Source organism: Dasypus novemcinctus, chromosome 9, assembly GCF_030445035.2.
Source record: "Dasypus novemcinctus isolate mDasNov1 chromosome 9, mDasNov1.1.hap2, whole genome shotgun sequence".
Classification (NCBI taxonomy): Eukaryota; Metazoa; Chordata; class Mammalia; order Cingulata; family Dasypodidae; genus Dasypus; species Dasypus novemcinctus.
The window spans coordinates 30,601,741-30,619,734 of NC_080681.1; the positions used below are offsets into that span (position 1 = coordinate 30,601,741).

A 17,994-nucleotide genomic window follows, 5' to 3' on the forward strand; every position below is an offset into this window, starting at 1 on the left:
GATTATTTGCAATTCATGTTCATATAATGTATTTCTTAAATTGCATCATGTGCCCATCCACATTCTTTTTAGAGTTAACCTGTATTAGTCAGTTTGCATGCCTTTTTAGAAAAACTGCTTAGGAAACAAAGTATTTATATATCAAATATCAAGACCTGTAAAAGAAAGAAGTCTTTTATGCCTCTTAAAGTGATAATAAATTAACATTTAAGTAGTAAACATACCCAAATTGCCACAAAATCAAAAAAGATTTTGTTAGGTTTCCTTAAAGGACGTTTTTCATTACCATGACTTAGAATTTCCAAGAAGCTATATAACTCCCTATAATCTATTAAAAATTTTTTTAAAAGGAATAAATAGTAGGAAATGTCAGTAAAAATAGCCTAGGGCTTTGGAAAAATAAAGTGGTTATGGATACCTACTTCCAAATATCTATTTTGAGCTTGTTGGTAAATCTGGTTGAAAGACAATTATAGAGATGATTGTAGAGAAACCAAACAAACATGCAAGGGATATATAATTGATAATTTACAAATATATATGTAGAAAAAAATAATTTTTGATATACACTTTAGTATGTTTTACTGCCTGAAATTTGTTATGAGAATTCTCTACCTGCTCAGCCCTGGAATTCTGATGCAGTTTCTGAGCAAAATTCATCAGAGCAAAGGAAGAAAAGAGATATTTTACCTGAACCTACACAATTTTACAAGAACATATACTTACCACTGGCTGTTAAATCATAAATGCATGTAGAAAGACACATAAATATCTATAACTATACATCCAAAGGTTTTAAATAAAAATTCAGTTGGTATCATCTGCCTTTCTCAAAGTTTATGAATCCAAATAGACACACCAATATAGACATGTAAAGTTTTTATTTTGGATAATAAACAAGACAACATCACAAAAGTGGTCCCTGAATGCTTTTGTAATTGGTCTTTATAAATTAAGAATTACATGTTTAGATTTATGTTTACTCTTAAGTCACTATTCCCACTCTTGTCTGCGTGTTAGGCTATTGTAAATCCTGGCACTCACCAATACAAACTGGTATGCATACAGCATCGTACAATGGTGAATTACAAAAAATATGTCACCAATCACTTCCCAGTATAAAATGAGGAGCAACAAATCTGTAAGAAGGAAAAATAAGTAAGGTATTACATTGGAAGAAAACAGCAATTGCTACTCAAGGGTATTTAACTCTTACTTCTGACAACTTGTCACTGTCTATGCCAAGACTACAGCTCTTTGTTCATCTCAGCTAGCCCAATCACCCACTTGAACATAAAGTCTATGCTTTTATGAAACTTTCTCAACCACTATACTGAGGATCCTTCAGGATGAGAACCAAATTTTGAGTATTATTTATATGCTCAGTACCAAACAAAGTGCCTGGCACATAGGTACACCAAATTATATTGTTTGAATGAATAAATGAATAACTAGTTTCTAGGGTTAAATAAAATTAAATTTTCTCAAATAAAAATAAGTTGAAAGTAAGTGTGATTACTGATTTTCATCACTAATAATTCAGACAGAAATAAGATGGTGGCAGAAAAGATACGAAATGATTTATAACAAATTCAACAAAAAACATAAAAAATGAAAAAAGGATACAATTAAATATTAATTCAAAATGGCAAAACCACAAAGGGCTATGACTATTTAAAATATATACAAAGAAAAAAGAGGTCAAGGCATCAATATTTCTTTCAAAGGTCCTAACAAAAAATAGTTAAATATATTTTCCCTACATATTTTAGCTGCCTACTGTTTGCTCACCAATTTATATGACAATGATTTTGTAACATTTTTTATAGAGATAATAAAAAGAATTCAGTTTTCATTCAGCTTGGTTGATGAAAAATATTTAAAATTTTTGATGGTTTAGAAAAATTTCTTTCAGCTTCATAACTCTTATTTGTAAGTTATGGGAATGTTATTATATTTGGAAAAACTTTTATCAACTTTCTTTCATACAAAATTTCCCAGGTATTGATTATTCTCTGAATTGACAACACTCATTTACCAGTATATATGGTATATTATGAATTTTGTGTTGTCAATGACAGTATTTTGTGTCAAACAAGCAAATCTCTTAAATGTGTTCACATGATTCATGCTTCTTTAATTGGATTATCAAATAATCTAATAGTCTATTCATTATTTTTATTCAAAATTTATCTTTTCCTTTTAACATACTACTCTGTTTTGGTATGATCTGGTTTTGTTTTTTGTTTTGCTTTGTTTTTTTGATTGTGGTTCACTTCTTGAAAACAGAAGAATTTCTACTGATTTCATCACTTATCTTTATAACTTTTGCTTTGTATTTCACTATTTTTATTTGGATTTTTTTCATTTCTTTAAAAAATTTTAAATTACAAAATAAGGCCCCCTATATAAATGTCCAAATTAGAAATCTTATTTCTCTCTTTTTATTGAGATGGCCTAAAATACCTTTTCAAAATGCAATTAAAATGATATTTTCCTAACTTAACTTTAATTGTAAAAATGCCCTGGGCCATTCCAATCTCATGTAACATGAGGGAAAATATGATGACAGAGGGAAATGTGAAGTAGAAGGAGTTCTTGATCTGAAATGATTATGGCTAAAATAGCTTAATTTTGCAAATTTTACTAAAACCAAACAAAAATATGACCATGTGAACACATTTCAGGGGTCTTTGCAAGTGAGGTTTCCTGAAGCTTAAACTCCATTAGCTTCACAGGAATCCCACCTGAAACAATCTTTAGAACAAAAAGAAACCATCACTAGTAAAAACTGTCTGGGCCTCTGTTAAGGCCCCACTTTGCTTCTCTGATCTTCTTTAGTGAGAGCCAGCAAGCATATAGGAAAAAGGTTTCATGTTCTACTATCACAGTAGATATTTTTTGTAATTATGGGTCCTAAAAGCTACCCCTCAGATAAACAAACCATAAGCATGAACTATGTATTCTTCAAATAATTTTATAAGCATATTAAAAAGAAAGGCAGCGAACAACACAACATACCAGAAATGGCGTAGCCTGAAGCAATAGCAAGATTCACTTTCACAAGCGATGGATCACCCCTATAAACATATTTTTAAAAATTTTAAGTTTCCTTTTTTATAACCACCTGAGTTACAGATGACACCGGTTTTTCTTCTATTGGGGTTTAAGTGTAATGGAAATGTTTTCTATAATTTCTCAAATGGTAGATTAACATTTTTAAATATAAATTTTAAAAAAACACATACGAGTTTGACAGAACCGCGATATATTCTGTGGTATGGGTAGCAGCAGGCATATGCTGCCCTGGGATAAGATGAGCCCATCCCCTGAGGTAATCTAGTAGCCTTCCTGTCGATTATGAATCATTTAAATCAAAAGAACTACTGTAGTCCCTCCCTTCCATGGAGGTCCAAACCAGTCTTCAAATTATCCTTGAAGATAAATCATTACTTCTTGGAATTGAAAGTAGGCTCAAATCCTTTAAAGTACCCGAAGTCAATCCTTATTCACGTATTCCCAATATTAGGTAGGAACAGACTTCCTGAGGGTAGCTGAGATCCCATAGCATTTTGTTCTAACCTCAAGCTTTTAGAACTAGTTTCAGAATCTCCTAATCCAGGAGAATGAAATAAGGGTTCTTGTTGGTTGGTTGGTTGGTCAGTCGGTTGGTTGGTTTTCAAAATTGGGAAGGCATCTTCCATACCACCCATAGAATTTATGATACACTTGGAGAATACCTTGGGGCTCATGACAGTTGATACTCTAATTTATTAAATCACCTAAGAAATGTCTCAATATTAATTCTGAACCCTATTCTAAGCCTATTATAGCACAGTTAAGATCAGGTATGATAATACTTCTAATTGCATGAATAAAATAATTTCTTATATATATTAGCTAAAAGTTTTTCTAAAATAATTTTACCAAAAGTAACTTTTAATAAATGTGTTTTCATATAATCTGTTTGCCAAGGATTCAAATGAAACATTAGATACTGATTTTTTTTTTTCTACACTTCATATTCTGAATCAGGGACTCAGTTCAAGACATCATCTGGTCTACCCTCTGACTTTGAAGCAATCTGGCAAAATCATCACCATTTTACTGAGGACTAAAGAGATTTACCTATTATCAAGCAATTAGAAAATGGTCAGAACAAGACATTTTAGCCCTGTTGTTTCAATCCCCACATCCATGCTACTACTTCAATTTCCCCTACTAATATAATTTGCTCCAAGAAACAAAAAATTATCAGTCTTTTATCTGACTTATAATGTGAAGTACTGACAGAATTAACACAAAATAAAACTGACAACATCATCTAAAAATACAAATGGAAAGATGTGGCTCAAGAGTCATGTCTTCTTTACAAATTTGGACTGCAAAATATGAACCTGAAAAATTGGACCTGGAAGAAATTATGGCCATAAAAGAAAACATAAAACTTCCAGAAATTATAACAGGTAAAAGTTTGATAAAGACAAAACTGCTCGGTATATCAAATCTTTGTTGTAAAATTTACTTCCCAACAAAATTGGTTCTGCTGAAAATCATGTTAGCAAAATTAAAAGAAAACCTTTTTTTTAACTAGAAATTGTATTAAGGAGATTATATAAGGAATGTATTTAAGGAATTAAATTGATTCACCCTGAAGAAAACTTCCCAGTGAAGATATTCCAATTACTGCATTGGTATAATTCTGATGGGAATAATTTCCTACTTAAGAATCAAAAACAACAGCCTTGTAGTCAAACAGGGGTGGTCAAAACGCCTAATCAAATTGCCCTCTATTCCCCATACAGCCCATGTCTACCAAGTCCCAAGGCAGTGCTTTCTCAAAATACATCTCATCTTTAAAACTAACCTGAACCAGCCTCTCATATAGCATCAGGAAACACAGTTTGCAAAATTTCTGCCAGTAGAATGACATTTAAACTTTTCAAAAGGAACTATGCTACAAAATTATCCTATTAATGCCAAACACACATTAGTGCCTCAAATAGTCTCAAGTGGTACTAACTACTTCTCACATGGCCATATAAAATTCTCACTTTTCATCTCTTTGATATCAATTTATAGCTAAAACATAAATTTGAAGACTGAGTTATAAGTAGATATTACCTAAGTAGACTATTCTATCTTAATAATAATCTGTTTTTACTCAAAACAATGATTACAATAATTTGGTTTTACTCAACACCACAGTATAAATGTTTACATTCTTGTCATATTCTTTCTATTTTGGATAACAATTGCAATGCTAAGGAAAAATGGGCCTCATTATTTGTATTCAAATTTAAAATAAATCATTTTAATGCACCTTGCTGAAATAAATCAGAACACAAACATCAATATGTTTCTTGTTTTAAAGTAAAAAATGTTTTTATTAATAATCAATATCAAAACACAAATCAATTGACTATCTTGACAATAAAGAGCTTACCACAATGGATCAGCTATAGTAGCCTCATCAAAAAACACAATATACAGGCCAAAAATTCCGACCACCAAAGAATGGCATGTGGATACTACCCTGAAATGAAACAAAACACAATGATTTTAGATTCTTTGCAATAAATTTTAACTCATTCTGCAAGACATTTAACATTCTGAAGTTATAAGTATTTAAATATAGGGGTGGAGTACAGCTCAAAGGACAATACAAAGTAAACATTTAGAAATCTGAGGGCCACAATTTTAGCTTAGAATTAATAACAAGAATGTCCATGTTTCCAAACCTTGCTAGAAAGTCAGGAATCACTTCTGTGATTCAGTTCTAAAGCAGAGATATACATGGTGACACAGGTGACAGAGTTTTGCATAAGTGTCAACTGGAGCCCCACTCCCTCACACCCTGCTCCTAACTCCATCCCCAATAGCTTCAGGGCAGGATTCCAGTCCTATTCTTCAGGAAATCAGTTGGGAATGGCTCCCAAATCTACTGGACTCAACCAACTCCATATCCTTAAAACAGAATTCAGATGGATCATAAGATGAAGGTTTATTTCATCAGAGATCTCATTTTCAAATGTGCATTCACATACTTAATTTCATCCAATTCTTGTAAAATATATTGAGAAAACTAGGGCTACTATTATTAGTCCCTCTTTGTCATGAATATGAAAAGTGGAGAAATTGAGGTCCATGCATTTACAGAGAAAATCGATTTGTGAAAGAAACAGCCAAGTGAAAGAAAAACGTTCACAACCTCCAGATCCAGTTTTCTTTTATAGAAAGAATAAAGTTGAGATAAAAAACATCAGTTTCTACGAACACAACCTACTAATAATTTGATGACTCAAGTGACACCCAAATTCTATAATGAACTATTTAAAAAACTGTACATAGGATACTGGGTATTTAGACTCACAGTGAAGTTTTCTTACCTAACAAAAATTTCAGATTTTTCACAACATGATTAAGTTAACAAATAATGAAGTTTCTTTTTTCTTCACTAGAACAAAGGATAAAAGGAACTGGAAAGTTTCTCTCTACAAGTTATTAGTGTGCCATGAATTTCTCTATATAATATGACCCCAAATCTTTAAAAATAGGTAAAATATATAATATAATGCTTGGTATTAGTAAATCTCATTGTACCTTGAAAATCCAATATAATTGACCTAATAGATAATATGATCTTAAATAGAAGTGTGTATATCATATTAAACAAAATCATGTTTTAAATGCTCAAAGAATAGCACTAATTTAAAGGTATCAACAAAGAATCCTTTGTAATACCAAAGCTCATTTAGAAGTGTGAATAATTAACCCAATTTATCTAGTTTACAAATCTGTGATTTTTGTGCCAAACACACCTGCATTCCAATTAAGCAGAACAGGATAAAAAATGTAAATTCCTTGATAATTATATGTAACATCCATCTAAATAATCATACAGTCAGTGTTACTATTCAAACATCTTCATAAAAGGAAAAAACAATCTCCTACCAACCTGTTTCAGTGTTTAGAAAGTTTTAAGTCAAAAAGTTTTCTTCTGAAAGAAATTTCACTCTGTTCCTAGTAGTCAGACCTCAAATATCATTCTCTGTTGTTGGTAAATGAAAAGGATTACAATCCACAGCTAACGAAAATGGCATGTAATTTATTGGAGGAAAGTTAAATATAACTTACACAAGTCAAATAGCAACCATTATAATGACAGGGAGAGCAGATCCCCTGCGCTTAACATACATATAATAAAGTCTGTATTTACAGAAACTTCTGTTACTAAAAATTTATTTTATTCTTTAAAGTCAAGTAACTTGCAAAGTAAAATTAAGTTCTGTAATGTCTAAAAAGAAAGGCCAAAATGTTACCCAAGACAGGATAAAATATTTCACATTTTTCCAAAGAGGGCTAAAAAGAAATGTTTGCACTTATAAAAAGACTGCTTGGGAGTTTTAGTCAACTAGGATAGCAGTGAAAGACATTCCAGGACGACATTTCACCACAGAATCTTTGAACAACTAGCAAAAACTGGCAGAGCCATCTTACTCAGAACTCAAGAAAACAGTAAAGGGTTGCAATAAGTGGGCAAGTGACAAATCAAGAAAACAGAGCTTTAAAACACAGTAGGAGGGAAGTGGATGTTGCTCAACCACTTGGGCGCCCACATACTGCATGGGAGGTCCCAGGTTTGGGTCGTAATGTCTCTGAAAAGTAGATGAGCAGATGTCACTTCTGTCCCAACGAGCTAGACTCTGTCCCTGCTACAACAAGCACAGACCACAATGTAGATGCTGCAGCCCACGGGGAATGGATATGGCTCAGGTCACTGGGCACTCGCCTCTCATGGGAGGTCACAGGTTCAGTTTCCAGTGCCTCCTGAAGAAGGTGAGCAAAAAATTAGCAGACAGATGAATGAACCATCTGGGGAAAGGTTTATTTAATTGGAGATTTCAGTTTTAAAGGTACATTCATATGCTTAATTTCATTCATTTATTTTTATAAAGAAAAATAAAAGTAAATAAAATAAATCTTAAAAAAAAAATCACAGTAGGAGAGGCTCAAGCCACCCTTGCTGGACCCTCTCCAGTATAGTGTAGAGTCAGCCTGTACTCCCGCTGTGGGTCTGCGCTCCTGTTCTGGAGGGAGCAGAGTACCCTTAAGTGCATACTGAGGTACATGTATATGGATTCCAATCTATCTGGTAGCAGCCTGAAAGACTGAACCAGGAAACCTGTCTCTGGCTCCCCCTCCCAAAACTTGCCCTGCAGGCAAGAAGCAGCTTGTGGACAGCAAAACAATTAAGTCAAAGCAGTCTAGGGCAAAAGATTATCTGCTTTAGGTCATACAACAGAGAACGTGAGAGGGGGAGAATATCTATTCAATAGGGAATAGGTGGGGCACACAAATACCTGTAAACAGGGTAATTTCAAAGGCCTAGAGCAAACACAAGCCCAGGACAAGATGCAGCCTCAAAAAAGACAGAGGGACCCCTTTGCTTCACATTTGTCTTGGGCTTATCTTTGAAAGAGAACACCAGCCAACGCAGAGCCAATTTGCAAAGACTGTGGAAAGTGTTTTTAATTTCATTTGTTTATTTTTGTTAGCTTCTGACACTAATGAAAATCTGTTATATCACTAAGTAGACATAAATTTAAGAAACAGACAACTCAAGGGCTAAATCCCAGAGTTAACACTTAAAATATTAAAAAATTACATGTGCAAGCAAAGATTATAAGACAAAGAAACAGGAAATGATCTCAATAAATTGAAAGAAATTTGAAAACTGAACCAAATAGAAATACTGGAGTTGAAGACTACAAACAGTGAAATGAAAAATTCCCTAAAGGGTTTCAACAGCAGATTGGAACTGGCAGAGGAAGAATGACTGAACTCAGAGAAAAGACAAGACAACTGAAAATGATTTACGTTAGGAGCAGAAAGAAAAATTAGGGAAAACAGTAAATGAATGCTAAGAGGCCTGTGGGACACCATAAAGCATATGTTAATTCTGGGATTCCCAGAGGAAAAGAAAGGGACAGAAGGAATATTCAAAGAGATAATGACAGAAAACTTCCCAGACTTCACAAAAGTCATGACTACAAACATTCAGGAAGGTCAATGAACCCCAAAGAGGATAAGCTCAAAGAGAAACACACCCAAACACATGGCAGACTAGTGTTCAAATGATAAAGACAAGGAATTACTTCTGAAAGCTGGAAATGAAAATCAACACACTATGTACAAGGGAGCCAGAAAAAGATTAAGTGCCAACATCTTATCAGAAACCAAAGAGACAAGAAAGCAGTAGACAAAATATTTAAAGTGCTGAAAGAAAATAACTGCCAACCAAAACTTTTATATCCATAAGAATGTCTTTCAAAAATGAGGGACAGATTAAGACATTCCCAGATAAACAAAAGCTTAGAGATTTGTCACCACTAGACCTGCTTTATAAGAAATGCTAAAGGGAGTTCTTCAGACTGAAAGGAAAGGACCCTAAAGCAGCAAAAAGATACAAAGACCTCCCCAGTACTATTGTAATGTATGTTTTGGTATGTAACCCCACTTATCACTGCCTACAGGTACTAAAATGCAAATGCATAACAAGTAAGGCTAAATCTATGGCATTGGATGTACAACATATAAAGTTATAATTTGTAACAAATACAACTAAAAGTTGGGGAGAGTAAGGGTATAGAAATAGTGTAAATCTATGCTATTGAAGTTAAGTTGGTATCAAATCAAATGCCATTGTTATAGATTTAGAATGTTAAATTTAAGTCCCATATAACAATTATGAGAAATATATACAAAAAGAAATGAGAAGTGACTCAAAAAGCTATACTACAAAAAATTACATAAATATGAAAGTAAGCATTAATGGAAGAACGGAGGGACAAAAAGTTATAAGATTTTAAAAGTCCAAATAGCAAAATGGCAGAAGAAAGTCTTGCATTATCAGTAGTTACTTTAAATATAAATAGATTAAACCCTCTATTCAAGAGGCAGAGTTAGCAGAATGAATATATAAGCATGACCCAACTATAGGGGTTCTTAACCTTTTTTGTTCCATGGAACCCTTTTTGCCAGTCAGGTGAAAATCACAGATTCCTTACTAAGTCCACACTACACTGTATATTATTTAATAAATATATCACACCTGCACCAACATATCCCCATAAAAATAATTTCTTTTTTTTAATTTTCAAAGTCAAGCTCATGGACCCCTGGTTAAGAAACCCTGCCCAACTATATGCTGTATACAAGATACCCACCTACCTTAAATTCAAAGACATAAGTAAGTTGAAAGTGAAAGAACAGAAAAAATATTCAATGCTAATAAATGAATTCAGCAAAGTGTTGGGGTACTAGATCAACATGCAAAAATCTATAGTGTTTCTAAACACTAGTAATGAACAATCTGAAGAGAAAATCAAGAAAAAATTCCATTTACATTAACATCAAAAAGAATCAAATATCTATGAATAAATTTAATGAAGAAGGTGAAAGACATACATATAAAATGAAAAATATTGCTAAAGGATATCAAAAAATACCTAAAGCAAATGAAAGGGCCTTTGTATGCTCAGGAACTGGAAGATTAAATACTGTAAAGGTGTCAATTCTAACCAACGCAATTTACAAATTTAATGTAATCACAATACAAATTCCAACAGTCTTCTTTGCAAAAATGGATGAACCAATCATCAAATTTATAGGAAGGGTAAAGGGCCCCAACAGCCAAAACCAAACTGAAGAAGGAGAAGGAAAGTGAAGGACCCACACTTTCCAATTTAAAATCTTATCCCAAAGCTAGAGTAATCAAAACAACATGGTACTGGTACAAGGACAGACATAAACGGCAATGGAATCAGACTGAGAATTCAAAATTAAACCTCACGTCTATGGCCAAATGATTTTTGACAAGGGTGTCAAGTCCACTTAACTAGGAAAGAATAGTTTCTTTAACAAATGGTTTTAGGAAAATGGATATCCGCATGCAAAAATTAAGTGTGGATCTATACCTTATACCACACACAAAAATCAAATAAAAAATACCTAAATATATGAACCAAAACTATAAAACTCCTAGAAGAAAACATAAGGAAGCATATTCAGCATCTTGTGTTAGGCAATGGTTTTTCAGACTTTATACTCAAAGTACTAGCAACAAAAGAAATAATAGATAACTGGGCCTCGTCAAAATTTAAAACTTTTGTGCATCAAAAGACTTCATCCCTAAAAAAGAAAAAAAGACTTTATCATTGAAAGTAAAAAGGCACATATAGAATGGGAGAAAATATTTGGAAACCACATACCCAATAATGGATTTAATATCCAGAATATATAAAGAAATCCTAAAACTCAACAAAAAGACAACCTGATTTTTAAATGGTCAAAAGACTTGAACAGACATTTCTCCAATGAAAATAAACAAATGGCTAAAAGCACATGATAAGATGCTCAACATCATTAGCTATTAGGGAAATGCAAATCAAAACTACCATGAGATACTATTTCATACCCTCCAGAATGGCTACTATTTTAAAAAAAGCAGAAAATAACAAGTGTTACAGAGGATGTGGAGAAATAGGAACACTCATTCAATTTTGGTAGAAATGCAAAATGATGAAACCACTGTGGGAGAAAGTTTGGTGATTCCTCAGAGAGTTAAATATAGAATTACAATATGACAACTAATGCAATTTATGGATTATAGTTAACAGTAATATTGTAATATTTTTGTAGCAATGGCAAAGAAGATATATCAATTCTCTATAAGAGGGTATGTTTCCTTCTGGAGTAATGAAATGTTCCAAAATTGACTGAGGTGATAACAGCACAACTCTGTGATGAATATGAAAGCTACTGAGAGTACCGTTTGAATGAATTGTACAATGCATGGGACTATATAACACAATGAATCCTGTGGTGGAAGATGGGCTGTGGTTAACAGAACAAATATGAGTACATTCTCTCTTAAACCATAACAAGTAACACCACATTTAAGATATAGGCTATAGTTAGTAGTAATATTTTGACGATGTTCTTTCATAGTTTGTAACAAATGTTTCACAACAATGCAAAGTTTTAGGGGTGGGAAGATGTATGGGAGCCATATATTTATTGTTTACGTATGTTCATGTGTGAATGATAAACTTCAATTTTAAAAGTTAAAAAAAAAAAATTACCATATAACCCAGGAATTCCACTTTTAGTTATATACCCAAAAGATCTGAAAGCAGGGACTCAAATAGATACTCTCACATCAATATTCATAGCAGCATTATTTACAAATGACAAAAAAATGGAGGTAACCCAAGTGTCTGCCAACAGATGAATGGATAAACAAACTGTAATATATACATACAATGGAATATTATTCGGCCATAAAAAGGAATGAAATTCTTTTTTAAAAAAAAAAAGATTTATTTTATTGATTTCTCTCCCCTTCCCCTCCATTGTCTGCTCTGTGTCCATTCACTGTGTGTTCTTCTGCGTCTGTTTGCATTATCAAGCAGCATTGGGAAACTGTGTCTCTTTTTTGTTGCATCATCTTGCTGCGTCAGCTCTCCATGTGTGTGGTGCCACTCCTGAGTGGGCTGTGCTTTTTTCACACGGGGTGGCTCTCCTTGTGGGGCACTCCTAACCCTTGCATGTGGGGCACCCCTACGCGGGGGTACCCCTGCATGGCACGGCACTCCCTGCACACAGCAGCACTGTGCATGGGCCAGCTCCACACAGGTTAGGAGGTCCTGGGGATCGAACCCTGGACCCTCCAAATGGTAGACAGACACTCTATCAGTTGAGCCACATCTGCTTCCCAGGAATGAAATTCTTATACATGCAACAACATGGATGAATGGATGAACTTTGAAGGTAGCATATTGAATAAAATGAACCAGACACTAAAGGAAAAAGTATTGTATGATGGTACTAATATGAAATAATTAGAATAAGTAAACTCATAAAGACAGAAAGTAGAATATAGGTAACCAGGAGCTGGAGTGTGGTTAAGGAATGGTGGATTAGTGCTTAATTAGTACAGAATTTCTGTTTGGGGTAATGGAAGAGTTTTAATAATGGATGGTGGTGATGGTAGCACAACATCATGAATGCAGTAGACATCACTGAATTATATATTTGAATGTGCAAATTTGGGGTTGTATATACATTACTAAAAAAAAAGCTTTTTCAAAAACCATAGGACTATGCAACATAAACAGTGAACTCTAAAGTATGAAGAACAGTTAACAGTAAAATTATAATATTATTTTTAAAATATATAATAGTATTGTTTCAACAATTGTTTCAAAGGTAAATACTAATGTGAAGTGTTAATAACTGGAAAAATCTGTATTTTCTGCATGATTTTTCTATAAAACTTCTCAAACTAAAAAAAAGATATTGGTTTCAGAGCACAATTAATAACGATTTTAGAATAAGCAATTTAAGGTTACTGATGAGTATTAACAATAGAAAATGCAGCGCTTAAGTAGATATAAAAGTCAAAGTTTGGAGACGTTCAAAATTAGGACATTTTCAACATGATAGGGCTTTCTATGTCATGAGAAAGCAACTGGATATAAATAAGAACATGTTTTAAATTATAAGACTATAAATAATGCCTCTAAGTATTTATGTTCTTAGAAAAAGTATCAATTATCACAGCAATTTCTCCTTTAGAATTCAACTGTTATTCCCCTCAAGTATGCTTTTTCTGGTAATTTCTTTTTTTCTTTGAAATCCAATCCTTTTTCCATTAGAGGGCTTAGGTCACTCACTGTTCAGAGACTTTTTCCTGATTCCTCGGAAGAAATGTGTGTGGTATTGATCTGTCTGTTTCAATAAAAACAGAAGCTGGATTTCAAGACACAAATGTGTACCTTACTCAAAAAGTAGCCAACGATTTTTCTTTTTGTACTCTAACTTAGCTTAAGTCCCATGTAAACCAAGTTGGAGTGGGAAACAGGGAAACATAAAGCTACAAGAGAGAAAGAGTGAAAAAAAGGGTGGGAAGCAAGGCGAGAGGGAGAGAAAGGAGACAGGAACACCAGTACACACCAACTGAAGAGCTAAAAGAGTCCTATTATCCCAGACTCCTTTTTCTAATTGGAACTCACTTTGCTGACTGTAATTCCCTACAGTAGAGAACTGTAGTGATAAGACATTATAATATATTTTTCAGTTTCATCCTTCTCATTTTTTAATCTTTGCTTTTCTATTTTCTTATACTCTCCCTATTTCTTTGGCTTGTAGTTACTCAAGATCCATATGCCTTTACCTACCTCAACCACAGCGAAAGGGAAAAGAAAGTAGCTCAAAATTTGGTAGCAGAGATTGTATATACCATGCCCCTCTTCCTTTTCTTTCTTACCACTCTGTCTTTATATCTCAGAGAGCGTTTTAAAAAATAATTGTTAGAACCTTTAGTACCTCGTATTTGAAAATGATCTGTGCTAATCTTAAACAAAAGAATTGTTCGCTTATTTTTCAACAGCATATGGAAAAATGATTCTCTCTTTTTGGGCAAGAAGAGATGTGACATGTATGAACCAGACAAATTCAAGTAAGTTGCAAAAAAAAAAAAAGCCTTATTCAGAGTATGAGTTATAAAATCATAAAAATGTATACCTGCAAAACAATTTGACCCAAACAAAGATAGAGATATCAAGTCAAATAAGATTTTTCTCAAATAAATACTTAGAATTTGGTAAAAGATCCTTAATTCTAAAAGGAAATATCAATGAAAAATTAATTATGGCAGTTTTAAAGACTTGTTGAATTCAACAAATAACAAAAAATTATTCCCATAGCTGCTATAATTCACTGAGGTCTGCAAATGCACAGCAAAGGGTAGGCACATGAAATGCTTTAAAGTAGGGGAAGTGGTCATCAGAGGCATTCTGTGTTTGAAACTTTCTGAGAGACTGAGTTGCATACATAAGAACTGCAACCAACCTATTAAAATTCTAGCAGATTTCTACATTCTTAGATGTCTAATTCTTTTTCCTTTTTTTTTTGGCTTAAAAAATCGAAAAAGTAAATTTTACTTTAGAATTTTGTTTTTAAAAAGTTCTGGAGACCTCCAAATTTATAATGAGGTCTATATATAATTTAACTGCCTTGGCCTAGCTAAGCCAGCCAAAACTACAGATAGCCACTCATAAACCCCCCAAAATTTTTTCTATCGTTTCCAAATATTTTGTTATCTTAAATATTTTAGAAGAAAGCAAAATAGTACTCTTACACAGTCGGTTTGAATCTTTTTAACTTAAACCTTTGCATAATTCCCCAGGAAGTTAAATAAACCTTCCAATATAAGAATGTTTATATTTTTCTTATAAAATTTATCTGTCTTTCCTTTTAGGTTTTTTTTTTCAATTCTTTATAGAAATTAAAATAATCTACTCAAACAAAGGAAAAAGTTGATTAGATTTTGTCAGATCCTAATGAAAAAGACTTTTTTGAAATACTTTAAATAGCCATATTTTATTTCATAAAACTTGTTTGTTTTATGTTATGCTTCTATAATAACATTTTATATGCTTTTACCTTGAATTCCATTCAATCTTCTTTTCATGGCTGAGACTATTATAACTTGAAGAAACTTTTGCTGAAAACCAAGAACTTACAAAGTAGAAAAGAAGCTGAAAGATGACGAAGCTGGTAAAAAAGGTGCTGATGACCAGTTTGGTGTTGGCATCCATATTTCTTCAACCTGTTACAAGAAACAATGGATATAAATTGCTATCTCACTGTCAATCTAGATTTTAAAATTTCTTAAATTTTAAAGACTATAGTTGCATTTTAGTGTTTTTAATTTAGCACAGTGTAACAAGAAATTATAAGAATTTTAAACGTTTTGTCAGTTTTTTCACCTTTACCAATCATTTAATTTGTCACATATCTTATTTTTGTATTTAAAACAAAATGGGAGAAAATCTATTATCTTAAAAATCTACTCAGTATGACAAATTTCAAAAGACAACTTCGACATAATAACCAAAATTAGATTTAAGTCTTAGAGTTTAACATTAAGAGGGAATTTCAAGTACTATAACTAAAGATATTCTTCTAGAAATATTACTTTTAATGAAATTTGCGACAAATCACCCAGAATCTCTATGCCTCAATCTTCTCATCTATAAAATGAATTAATTGATTGGAAAATTTTTAAGGTACAATTAAGTTAAAAGTCAAATGAAATAACATCTGCAAAAGCAAACCAAAAAAATAATTACATAATAAAAACGAATTATGCAGTAGAACCAACAAAACTTACTACATTTAAATCTTAAGAAGAATAACACAGTATTAGAAAACAATCATACCACTATTACTCCTTAAATTAATATTTAATTTTTTTTAACCATCCTGCAATGACATATATCCTCAGACCAAAAATCCTCTATGGCTTTTTAGCTCTAAAAAATATAATAATAAAAAAACATGGGATGCAGATGTGGCTCAACTGATAGAGCATCTGCCTACCATATGGAAGGGTCCAGGGTTTGATACCCAGGGCCTCCTGACCCATGTGGTGACCTGGCCCACAAGCAGAGCTGCTGCATGCAAAGAGTGCTGTGCCATGCAGGGGTGCCCCTGTGTGGGGGTGCCCCACGCGCAAGGAGTGTGCCCTGCCAGGAGAGATGCCCTGCGTGATAAAAGCAGAGCCGGCCCAGGAGTGGGGCTGCACACATGGAGAGCTGAGACACAGATTCCTGCTACTGTCCAGGGTACAAGCGGACACGGAAGAGCACACAGCGAGTGGACACAGAGAGCAGACAATGGCGGGGAGGGGGGAGGGGTGGAAGTTAGAAATAAAATAAATCTTTATAATAAAAAGATTTTTATAAAAGAGCTTCAGGTGTTAGGGATAGAGTAAGAGGAACAAATAGTAATATATATGCACAGTCAAAGTATGTTTTCTATCTCACTGAGCTGAACTTTGATTAGCTCCTAAAAACCTTAGGAACATTCTGACTTTAAAAATAAAGACACTAGGTTTTAATTCTATGTGTTTATTATTTGTATTAGTTCATATTAATGAGACCATGAAACATTTGTCCTTTTGTGTCTGTCTTATTTTGCTCAGTATAATGTCTTCAAGACTCATCCGTTATCACATGTCCCAATTTCATTTCTTCTTATTGCAGCATAGTATTCCATCGTACGTATATAACACATTTTGTTTATGCTATAGACCATGATTGGTGGTAATAGTCTGCTGATAGTATCTCATAATCTGTAACAAATGTTCCACCAGGGTGTGGAGTTATATGGGAAATCTATACATCTGTATGATTGTTTTGCAAGTTCACAATATCTGTAACAAAAATATATTAAAAAAAAAATAGTATGGGTTGGGGAAAAAATACACCAAATGTAAGATAAGGAATATAGTTGGTAGTAATATTTTGATGATGCTCTTGCATAGTTTGTAACAAATGTTTCACAACAATGCAAAGAGTTGGTGGAAGGGTGATGTATGAGATCCCTGTGTGATGTTATGTATGTTTATTTTGTAAGTTCGCAATCTTTATTATACACTTACTGTTTATGTGTTTTCACTATGAATACCATACTTCAGTAAAAATTAAAAAAAATAAAATGAAGACACTAAAGCATTTGCTCATATCCAGCATATAATAGAACATTTCTATGGCTCCATCTTGATGGAGCTGACCCTCAAATGAAAAGTAAATGAATCAATACACATTTCCAGATGCCTAATCTAAAGAAATAGAGTCACCTATTAAAGCCAATTCACTAGAGAAAAACCAAGTCATTGACTGTGCTAGCAATAACCCTACTCCATTCCCTTCTAATCAGGATTTTGTAATAAGAATCAGTCTCCCACAGGGCTCCTTCAGACAGAGTTCATGTGTCTATAATGAATTCTTTCCTCATCCTTTTTTTTTTCTTTTTTTTTTTTGCTCGGTAAAAATTTGATATTACAATTCTTCTCAGTGAGACTCCATTAACTTTATTGCTCATTTATTTTTTAACTCAACATGTGTTTATTAGACATGAAAA

At 33.1% G+C, this 17,994-nt stretch overlaps 1 protein-coding gene across 11 annotated transcripts in view; it reads right to left on the minus strand.

Annotated features, from left to right (window-relative positions):
* TLCD4 (TLC domain containing 4) overlaps positions 1-17,994 on the minus strand; it is a 146,575-nt gene that overhangs the window by 57,814 nt on the left and 70,767 nt on the right. For 6 of the 11 annotated variants that reach the window (XM_004471707.5, XM_058303146.2, XM_071217236.1 and 3 more), the window contains 4 exons: positions 15,511-15,676; positions 5,447-5,536; positions 3,022-3,080; positions 1,045-1,139 (listed from right to left, as the gene is read on the minus strand). In XM_004471707.5, the coding sequence (XP_004471764.1) occupies positions 1,045-1,139; positions 3,022-3,080; positions 5,447-5,536; positions 15,511-15,665 (399 nt within the window). In that variant the 5' untranslated portion in view covers positions 15,666-15,676. The remainder of the gene's footprint in view (positions 1-1,044; positions 1,140-3,021; positions 3,081-5,446; positions 5,537-15,510; positions 15,677-17,994) is intronic. The other 5 variants (XM_004471711.5, XM_058303147.2, XM_071217238.1 and 2 more) reach the window with 1 other exon arrangement.